The 10902-nt window shown below is 45.1% G+C and overlaps 1 protein-coding gene across 3 annotated transcripts; it reads right to left on the bottom strand.

The window, feature by feature from the left end:
- Window positions 1–4818: 4818 nt before the first annotated feature.
- POLR3GL (RNA polymerase III subunit G like) lies at window positions 4819–10895 on the bottom strand. 3 transcript variants are annotated; one of them, XM_012549666.3, is made up of 8 exons: window positions 10833–10895; window positions 8491–8664; window positions 7955–8084; window positions 6616–6684; window positions 6279–6335; window positions 5988–6061; window positions 5671–5784; window positions 4819–5335 (listed from the first exon to the last, which is right to left on the bottom strand). In XM_012549666.3, the coding sequence occupies exons 2-8, from the start codon at window positions 8620–8622 to the stop codon at window positions 5249–5251; spliced, it is 663 nt and encodes a 220-aa protein (XP_012405120.1). In that variant the 5' UTR covers window positions 8623–8664; window positions 10833–10895; the 3' UTR covers window positions 4819–5248. The 3 variants fall into 3 exon arrangements, with proteins under 3 accessions (XP_012405120.1, XP_031823286.1, XP_031823285.1); XM_031967426.1 differs by lacking the exon at window positions 10833–10895 and adding an exon at window positions 9697–10462; XM_031967425.1 differs by lacking the exon at window positions 10833–10895 and adding an exon at window positions 9705–10462.
- Between the last annotated feature and the right edge of the window lie 7 nt (window positions 10896–10902).

Genomic DNA, 10902 nt, shown 5'->3' with positions numbered 1-10902 from the left:
CCAAGGACAAAGCTGCAAGATCTCTTGGAGCCAGGCAGAGAGATAGGCCTCAATTACCCGGGCTATTTTGGAAGGAGAAATAAACGTTTGCATTTTTACCAGCTGGCTGCATTTTGGAGTAATTATTGATTGTAACTGAAACTAAGGCTGTCTCCAGAAAACTTTCACATTTTGGCGCCCGAACAAATATATAATATTATTTTAACAATGTAATAATATTATATATGATACTATCATTATATAACATTTATGATATATAATAATGGTATAATAATATTATTTAATAAAAGTATAGTATACCAAATAAGAGGTGATAATTCTATTGCACTCAACCTTGGTCATATCGCATGTGGAATTTTATATCCATTTAGGAGTGCCATAGTTGAGGAAAGAAGCTGGAGAGGATCTAGAAAAAAGAAGGTTGGTAAGAGTCCTTAAAATTATACTATGAGGAGTCATTGATGGAAATAGGGCTACTTAGCCTGGAGAACATGGAAGCAGGGGAAGGACTATCAAGGTTTCAAGCATTGGAATGGCTGTCATGGAGAACAGAGGTGTCAAAGACAGGACCTGTGGATTAAGATGTAAGTGGGAAATATTTAACAAAATAAATAAAAATGCAAGAAAACATAGATAACGTTGCATTTTAAAACTAAGTTGATATGCAGCCTGCAGAGAATCTTATTTGGGGATTTTGAGTTTGACATATTGACGTAAAAGGTGACTTAGATTTGTTTTGCTTAACAGAAAAGAGCTTGGTACAATGGTTAAAAACTGCAGGGAAGCCATTATTGGCAGTATAGAAGGATAGATTTCCTAACAATAAGAGCTGTCCAAAAATGACAGGCTATTTGTGAATTGGGATGATACAATAGAAAGATCACCAAAGATCTGTCTTGCCTCCGAGAAAGGGCTTCTGGCTCTCAATCTCCCAGCGTGCTCTGTATCTGTCCTAGAGTGCTCCTCTCTGACCCCTGGGAATGTTCCAAAGTAATTCTCCCGAGTGGTTCACTGAAGCTGTATTTATGCTCCTTCTAGGAGAGTGGGATTGGGGGATATCTCCCAGCGTGCTCTCTGGCCCTAAGAGCTTCAAGGGAGGTGTGCATTCCGATATCTCATACTAACCCCTGAAATCTCCCAAACCTGTGAACTCCAATGAGTATTTAAATACTTCTTGCTTATAAGAGCTCTCTAAAGGTGTGAACACAAGCATTGTTTCTATCAGTTGTACTTAGTACCTAATTTCAAGTTCTGGCCCATAACATCTTGTAAGATCAGGTCAATCATACTGAACCATGCTAAATTAGATAATTATTGTCTCTATCAACTCTAATGACTTAACACTTTGTAAGGATTCCAACATCTTGTTATTGATAATAAGTTATTGAAATCATCACTCAAGAAACACTTAGTAAGTGCCCATCATGTGCCAGCCACTGAACCTGCGATTCACTAGCATGGCATTTTCTCAACACTTTATGGTTGTAGAGAGAACTGACTCTGAAAAGACTAAACGATTTACCGCAGTGATACTGTCAGAAGCTGGACATCAATTTAGGTCTTTCATCTCCAGGACCAGCTCTCTATTCATTATACCGCATCGCCTCTCATATACAAGTGAACACACTTTTTATTTACTGGAATTAAGGCAAAAATGAAACAGACTCTGCCCTCCGGGAGTTTGCATTCTATCGAGGAAAATAACATGTATCCAATCTGATCCAATCAACATTTATTAAGTGCCTACTGTATGCCAGGCACTGTGCCAAACAATCAGGGGTACAATTAATAAAAAGAAAGTCCCTGCTCTCAATCTAAAGGAAGAGATAACACGCAAAAGGAATCAGGAAAGGGGGACTGAGGTAGGGAACGAAGGTGTCTTGTTTAATTGAGTTGAAACCAGGAAGAGTAGCAGATGCAAAGTGGAGGGATCTGAGAGTCCTGTTTCTGTGCTTCCTAAAGGCTTTGGGAGAAGTTTGGTATTCTGCCCTGCAACCTTCCAATCAGGTGGGGAAGAAACAGTGGGAAGTGGTGCCAATGGAGGCTTAAATGAGCAGTGTGGTGCTGATGAGTTTATACAGGGAGGGGCACCTTGTTTTGTGGAGGTGAAAGGCAGGACAGGTGCAAAATGGACTGCACAAGAAAGTTTTTGTTCTTGTTGAACCAGCCCTGTGATTACACTGGCATTGAAAACTCCAAGTATGGGTGAAGACTGGCACAGACTCAACAATTTAGTCTTGGAGAGGAGCTTGCTCAAGGTCAGAGTCAGAAGCTGTATGCATTTTCTATTTGATGAAAAGGTGAATTAGGTTTGTTTTGCTTAATAGAAGAAAACAGAACTAAGTATATCGGTTAAAAGCTGCCTAGAGGCCAATATTAGCTCCACAGAAGGACAAATTTCCTAATAAGAAGAGTTGTTCAAAAATGACAAGCTGCTTGTGAGATGGGATGACGTAATAGAAAGATCTGTGAACCTGGAGTGAAGGTCTGAGCGTGAATCCTGACTAAGCCACTTAACCATATTGAGCCTCAGTTTTCCCTTTTGTAGAGTGAGAGGACTGAACTAGAGGGTCAGTAAGAGTCCATGTAGGTTTTGATCCATGATTCTATGAACCTCAGCATCCAAGTCTTTATGCTAAAGAGATTTTTGTTATTTACCACACCTCATTCTGTCTCTATTCAAGCAAAAGTATTTAAAATGCATTTAAAGTAATTTTCTGGAGGATTACTAGTGTTATGCCACAGTTTCCCTAAATTGTTCTGCTTTGGTTTCCCTGAATTGTTCTGCCTCAGTTTCCCTAAATTGTTCTACCTCAGTTCCTTGAATTGTTATGTCTCAGTCCCTCTGGTTGCAACCCCCCTTCCTGACGACTAGGACTGATATAAATTAGGCCTGGGAGGCCTGACCACTAGCATTCCATAGAGCCAGAAACTGAAGATGTTTAATCTCAGATAGGGTCCCATGCAGTAAGTGCTATGTAAATGTCTATTCCAACACAGTAGGTGCTATATAAATGCCTATTCCCATGCAATAGGTGCTACGTAAATGTCTATTCCAACACAGTAGGTGCTATATAAATGCCTATTCCCATGCAATAGGTGCTACGTAAATGTCTATTCCAACACAGTGGGTGCTATATAAATGCCTATTCCCATGCAATAGGTGCTACGTAAATGTCTATTCCAACACAGTAGGTGCTATATAAATGCCTATTCCCATGCAGTAGGTGCTACGTAAATGTCTATTCCAACACAGTAGGTGCTATATAAATGCCTATTCCCATGCAGTAGGTGCTACGTAAATGTCTATTCCAACACAGTGGGTGCTATATAAATGCCTATTCCCATGCAGTAGGTGCTACATAAATGTCTATTCCAACACAGTGGGTGCTATATAAATGCCTATTCCCATGCAGTAGGTGCTACATAAATGTCTATTCCAACAGTGGGTGCTATATAAAAGCCTATTCCCCAGCAGTGGCTGTTTGTCCTTTATTCTCAGAGGACCGTGGCAGCAGGGGGGCCATGCTACGACATTGGATTGGATTGCAGTGAGGGAGAGGCTGTGCAAAGTCCCGGGCCTCGCTTTCCCCTCCAGAGCCAGATCAAGATGACCGCAGATGGCCCTGAAAGCCTATTCCCTTCCCTTCCCCTGCGGGAGAGAGAAATACTAGGAGGGAAAGGGATCCGGAGAAACGCCGAGGTAATCACAAAAGCTCCGAGCCCTAATCCCAGCTGGCTCCTGAGGGCACACTTTTGGTTCCCGTTTCTTCTTTCGGTTCCTCCCTCTCCCGACTCCACACCCACTTCTGTGTTTGTTCTGAGGAGTTCCCCCCAATAAGGAACTTTCAGCCTCGCCTCCAGCCGCAGCCCTGCTGACCCCTGAGTCACAGAACTCCCCTCCTAGCCCTCTTCTCCCCCCACCCCCCAAAATAGGGGACACACAAACGGCTGTCTGTGTGTGGCCCTGGGCCCTAAGTCCGTGGGCGAACCCCCCCAGGGTGTCTCCTGTCTCTGTCTCCCCCAAACTCCCTTCTCGGGACTTGCAGGCTCAGGGGGATTTGTCTGTTTTATCTCTATTTCCAGATCTGTTTCAGTTTCAGTCCCCGGGCCGGTCATGCTAGCGGCCCGTGGCTGCTGCGTGTCCAGTTGCCCCGACCAATAAAAGAACCCGGGACTCCCTCGTCAGCCAATCGAGACTCCGAGGAAATGAGTCACCCCCACGAGGGGGGGGAGAGCCGCGTGGGCAGTGAGCGGATCTCCAGGGCGGTCTCTGGGAATATCTCTCGCCACTCCCCTCCCCCGTTACAAAAGGTGAACAGAAGGGGTGTGGGGATGGAGAAAGAATAGACTAAGTGATGGGAAGTCCCTAAACTCTCACCTCCTACCTCAGGGGACACTTAAGCCAGCCTCGGAAGGGTTTTCCCGGGGATAGGAGAGGAAGGTCTCCATTCTTCGGGCCCCACCTTTCCTTCCTGCTCCCCTCTCCCCAAGCTATGAAATCAAAAGCAAGTGTGGGAAAGGGAAGCTGGCTTTCTCTCCTGGGGAAGGGGGAGTCCAAGAGTCGGTGTAACCTCAGGGTTCACTGGGGATGCTCTCTTCGGGGGTGGATGAGGTAGATATGGATTTCACTTTGGTGGAAGGGAGGATGTAGAGGGGCTACTGAGGGGGAGAGCGAAGATAGATGTCTCACCATGACATATGGCTGGATAGTGATGGGGGAGGTTAACCAATAATCATCCCAGCTAGGGCAAGGGTCCAGTTAGAACCCTCCACCCTCCCACCTCCTCTTTTTTTCTGGAGCACAAAAGGCAAATATAGAGAACAAAACTTTATTTAAAAACCATAAAACTGGCCTTATCCCTATTTTTCCCAACCCCCAATTTTCTCCAAAAAAGAGAAAATTATTCAGGGTAGGAACAGGTAGGCAGGGGAAAGGGAGGCAGTTGTAACTTGTACTGATTCTTCCCACTCTCCTTTCCCTCAAGGTATAAAATCATTTTTAAAAATTCAGTCCTTTACCTCTTCTCCAAAGCAAGAGGTAAAGTCCAGCCCCCATAATTGGGGGAGGAGAGCTAGCCAGAGCTACTAGGTCCCTGTTCCTCCCCTCAAGGAGATAATGCAGCGTCTTGATTCCGGCTGGGTTTGGAAAGATGGTGTGCCCATAATCACAGATGGCTAGAACAGCTTCTCAATCCCTAGGGCTTGAGAAAGTCCGGGCAGTGGGAGTTTTATCCAAGATAGTTCTTCAATAAATTGCTTCATCCATGTTGTCATCGCTGTCACCCCCAAAGTCTTCTCCATTATCAAAATAGGACATGATATAATCTGTCTCCTGAAAGGAGCAGAACAAAGGTAAAAGGGAAGAATGAGAAGGGCTTTTGCCATTCTTATCTGAGATTTTGGGTTTCACAGAAGCCACTCACTGCCACTTATTAGAAAAAAAAATAATGGGATAAAGAATACCTTATTTTATTATGTTAATTTATGATATTAATTATTATATATTGTATATAATATAATTATATTGTATTTATATTAGATATTATTATATTATTTCAGCCTCATTGCTTCCAAATGATTTAATTTTTCCTCCCCCCCATCCCACTGAAGCAATTTGAGACCCCTGATGGGGAAAGGGATTTGGATGAAGAGTGATTTTTCTCTCACCTCCTCATGCTCTTCTTCATCATACTCCTCCTCTTCTTCATCTTCCTTCTCCTCCTCCTCTTCTTTCTCCTCTTCCTCTTCTGAAGTCACTTCTTCTTCCTTCTTTTCCAAGGTCTTTTGGGGGAAGAGATAAATAAGGGGGAATAAGAGGGAGACTCAGGCCCAGCCCCCAAAAGGCAAAGTCAATGTATGGACAGGGCAAGCAGGAGGGACTGGAGCTGAGAACTAGCTGGGCTCATACTTTTTCCTCCTTTCCTATTCTTTGTCCCCACTCCAGCGCCGCCCTCCCAGCATACACATACACACACACACTTCACCTCCAGTTTTTGAATGGTTTCTTCTTTCTCAGCCGGGGTTTTAGGGGCCCTCTTGGGGATCAGGATTGTTGTCCCTGGAGGGGGAAGGGCAGGAAGGAAAGAAAGGACATAAGACAGAATCACCTCCCAGCTCGAGCCAGGCAGCCACTATGGAACTCTGCTGCCCCTGAGTGGTCAATATGATAGACTGTGGGACAGAGGGAGGGAGAGCCATTTCTAGGCTTCCCAGAAGCCTGTGGGAGGCTGGAGGAGAACACTTGTTCTCCTTCCCATTCAGCTGATAACACTCACGTTCTTTCTGCAATTTTCGAACTCGAATCTTGAGCTCTCTGGGAAGACGCCTCCAATCTAGGGGAAAAGGACAGGGAAACGAAGGTCAGTGGGCCCAGGCTTGGGCCTTCTCCTGTTAAAATAGCTGAAAGGAGGGCACTAGGAGCAACTTGACAGAACAGGCAGTATGTCTCACAAGGATGTGGGAATATGAGGGGCTTAGCTAGCTAAAGAGTTTTCAGGGAAATATCTGAGTCTGGGAGGTTTGAGGAGAACTTAGGAGTGTCTAGAAGAATTGGGGAGAGCGGGATTTCTGAGGACTTTTGAGGAAGAAATTGGGAGGGAGTCCATCACATACCAGGGTTCCAATCAATCGCATTGTCAATCGGCCCTGACATCTGATATTTGTCTGAATAACGCTCCACATCTGAAGGATCAAAGACCAGGAATCAGAGGCTTCTTCTCTTCAGGGCCCCTGAATGGAATGATGTGCCTGGCGAGGAAGTTTCCATAGCACCTGGGCACTCTGTCCCTATCCTGATGACACTCGGAGCTTCAGAAATACTCTTTAAAAGTTCTTCCACTAACTTTCCAAATCACCAGCATCATCTTCCTCACTCCCCCAACAAAGACTCTGCTCTTTCATTTATTTGTTATTCATTAATCACATCTACTCCATGGAACATTATACAAGGCACTCCAAAGATACAAAGGGATAGCTCTGTACTCCAGCTCAGCTAATATGTTCCTAATGTCTTGACTCATTCCCAAGTATCTCCTGGAATGTCCTACTCAAGCTTGCCAAAATTCCTCACTCCTTGTTTAGAAAACCTGGCTTTAAACGCCAGTCTTCCAAGAATAATCAAATCTACTCAGTTCTAAGTAAGTACTTTTGTTTTTAATGCCCCCTTTCCCTCCATGCTCTCAGATGCACTGTATCTCAATTTCTAATCTGCGGAACCAATTCCCAAGTAATTAAAGGCCAATTTTGGATCTCAGTTTGGAGTCAGCCTGCCCCACCTAGCACTGTTCTGGCTGCTCGCTCCACATTATCATTCTGTATGTGTTCAGAGGACACAAGCTACATTTATTATCAGCCTAAATTAAAAAAGGAAATCTGCTGTAAAAAATAAAGCTGCCCAAAGGAAGATTATGGATTAGCTGCCGTTTTGATTTAGCCATGTCTCTTCTTCTCCATGTCTGTGGATAACCAAGCATCGAACTTTGTAAAGTGGTCTTAAATTTGTTTCCTATGTATGTGGGACTTTTCTTTCACTAGGCTGTGGGTACTCCAAGAACAAAGACTATGTTCTAGTCACCTTTGTATTGTGAAGTCTTCAAGGCTATGAAATGCATCATTCTCATACAAGTGTAAGTATAAAAAAATATACATGTACTAAAGATACAGATATATATGCACATGTGTATGTGTATAGATATGTTTCACATATATATTTAAGACACTACAGATACAAACATGCACATACATGTGTATTACATAGTTATATGTTTCACACACATATGTACAGATACAAACATACATGTGTGTAGGTATGTGTTTTACACATGCATGTATATGTGAATTTATTTCCTTTGTTTATATTTGTTTCTTTCCTTGTCTCTCCACCCAGGGCCTCATCGAGGGCTGCTATATATACTGGACCTACTCAAGATAGAAAAGTGAAATTCCAACTGACCTCTCTTAGGAGCGGCTGGACGAATGAAGTAGGGAAGCTGCCTCATAGCCCCACGTAGCTCCTGTTTCAGCGCCAGAACATACTCACCTTCTTCTCCCGAGGGCAGAGGCACTGGACGGAACTCCAGGGGCTGGTAGAGCAGGATGGGCAGAGTCAGTATGGTTAGGCTGCGAGGAACTAGATAGCGCTTTGGAATGGGAAGGGAGAGCGGGATCTGAAGGGTCTCAGTATAAAACAAAGGAGGAGAGGAGTGTGGGTGTGTGTATGTGTATGTCTTTGTGTCTGTAATGTTGAAAGGTGAGGGGTCAGGACTACAACAGAGGCACACTAAAAAGTGGGGGAGTCTAAGGACATAGCAAGATATGACATGGCATTTTCTTCCCTGGAGAACATGTAGGGAAAGAGCATGAAAATTTCAGGGTGGGGTGAGCTCCACCAACTGCTAGAATTCTGTGATTTTCTGTGGGCAGTCATAAGAAAGAACAGCTGATTATTGCCAGGATAGAATGACAGTCTTGGTGGAATATAACACTCACAGGAAAGAGTGGGGAGGGCTTCAGGGTGGGAGGGGGCAGGGCATCCCCCTTCCCAATGCCCACAGCCTCCATATTGAAGGTGAGCTGACCACGACCCCGGCCCCGGCCTCGGCCCCCACCCCGGCTGGCCATGGTAGGGGAGGCCTGGCTGTAGAGAGATAAGATGGGAAAATCCTGATAAAGAGAAAGAGAAAGAGCCACTGTGAGCCTGAGATGAAACCCCCCCTATTATGCCAAGGCCTGTTGTTCCAGGTCCTTCTTGCATTGGCTTTTTCCTCAATCTACCCCCACTCATCCTAAATGCCTTTTTTTTTTTTTTTGCTGTATTCCAAAAACCAATAAAAAATTATATTTTCATATCACATCACTGTCTGTGTTCTTTCATCCCTCTCTTCCCCTTGCCTTCTATATCCAGCTTATTATTATCATTCACGTTGACCTCTACCTCCTCCTATAATCTTTATTGAAGCCCTTACCATCTTAGGTCTGAGTTACTGTTGATAGTCTTATAACTGGGTATCTTTGCTACCAATCTTCAATTTGTGGATGGTTCTTAAGATTCTAGCTTTGATTCTTACTAACCAGGCAATTCCCTTCATAGAATAAATGCTGTGGAGCAAGACATGACCAGAGAAGCTAACAAATCCGTCCTCCCTCCCTTCATTTTACAGATGAGGAAACTGAGGCTCATAAAGTAACTTGCTGGAGGCCATTCAGGTAATAGCAGTCAGAATTCAGATCCAGTGTTCCTTGTCTCCTCTCTAGGCCTGTCTGGAATATACTAACACAGCCTTATACACAGACTGTGAGATAACCAACCTTCAAAAGCTACGTAAATTTGGTGATTAGTATCATTGGTGATTATGATTATACTGCTTCTTCAATTTCAGCAGGGTAAGATCCTCTTGGTGAAGAAATTCCCTTTTCCAGTGCAAACCTGTAATTATTCTACAATTAGGTAGTCTTAGAGCACTAGTGTCAAAATCAACTATAAATGGGAGCACTAAACCGTATAATCCCTCTACAAGACACATAGTGATGTAGAAAACCACAAATTAACATTACCTATGTTCTACTGTCTTTTTATTTTTTGTTAAATATTTCCCAATTACATTTTAATGTGGTTCAGGCAGCAACGGGAAGGGTTCTCTTGGGCCTTTGCCCTAAAGTGTTATTTCTTAACTGGGTTAAGGACTCCCGTCTCACCTGCTCACCTTTCCAAACTGTAATTGTGGTTCTTATTCTGTACTTTTTCTGTAGTTTTCTTCCTTCTTATTCCTTATTCCGTAATTTTAATAATCTTTTACCACTGCCGGCACTGCGTTTATCTGAATCACAAAGGATGGTTCTTGATTATAGCCTCTATAATGGCTTTTAATTGTCTCAGGCATCTCCATCTGGTCTCTCCAATTAGGCTGCAAAGCCCCGAAGGTCCTGATTCTTCGCAAGCCCTGTGCCTGTCAGGTACAGGTTAGTGTCAGGCACATAACGGGCACGAGTTCCGGGACTTGAAAGTGATTCCAAACCTGTGAAATCCCGATAGTTTCGGAGTGTTTTGCCAGAGGATCTAACGTTAGCTTGGTCCGTGGTGTGGTCAATTCTCTTTCAAAATAAGGGGATGAGGGAAGTCCACGTTGCCTAGGCAGCCGGGGAGGGGTTCGTGACGGAGAGGGGAGTTCTGAATTTGGTGTCACGGAACGAGGGTTCAAATCCTAACTCTACCCTGCGTGGCTTGGTACAGTCGCTTAGCATCTACGGGGCTCTGCCTCAGTTTACTCATCTGTACAATGTGGAGGTTAAACTAACGAACGTCTGAATTCAGCTCTAAATTCACGACACAATCTGAATCCTCTAGTGGGCAAAAGACAGAGGGCAAACCTTCAGCACCAAACAGGTCTTTCCTGGGTGTCTCTGTGAAAACATGCGCACACACACGCGCGCACACACACACACACATGCATGCACACACGCATGCACACGCGCGCGCGCGCACACGCATGCACACACACGCATGCACACACATGCATGCACACACGCGCGCGCACACGCATGCACACACACACATGCACACACGCGCGCGCACACACGCATGCACACACACATGCACACACGCGCGCGCGCACGCATTTGTTCTCAGCCGCAACACCCAGCTCACCCGCGCGCGCGCGCAGACACACAGACACATAGAGGGAGCATAGCGGGGGGGCCTGTCGCGAAGCTGGAGGAAACGGACCCGCGTTTGCGCCGGCCCTCCCTCGGACCCAGTGCCCGCGAGTCGGCCCGAGGATGAAATGGACCGGACGGCGGGCCCGGGTACCGCGGAGTCTCGGTTCCGTTCTTACCTGAGCCCCTCCCCCAAGCGGTACCCACGCAGCGGCCGAGCCTGCGTCCGGTCAGCCGGTCCGCTGGGTT

This window comes from Sarcophilus harrisii, chromosome 4 (assembly GCF_902635505.1).
Source record: "Sarcophilus harrisii chromosome 4, mSarHar1.11, whole genome shotgun sequence".
Lineage (NCBI taxonomy): Eukaryota > Metazoa > Chordata > Mammalia > Dasyuromorphia > Dasyuridae > Sarcophilus > Sarcophilus harrisii.
Note: the sequence above shows the minus strand (reverse complement) of the source record. Positions and strands in the feature narration are given on the sequence as shown.

Bases quoted from the DNA above. Each gene is read 5' to 3' on its own strand.
- POLR3GL (XM_012549666.3), bottom strand. From the start codon at position 8,622: ATGGCCAGCCGGGGTGGGGGCCGAGGCCGGGGCCGGGGTCGTGGTCAG. The intron at 6,062-6,278 runs GTGAGTGTTATC...TTCCCCCTCCAG, and splicing joins TCGAAAATTGCAGAAAGAAC to GGACAACAATCCTGATCCCC. The intron at 5,785-5,987 runs GTGAAGTGTGTG...TTCCCCCAAAAG, and splicing joins AAACCATTCAAAAACTGGAG to ACCTTGGAAAAGAAGGAAGA.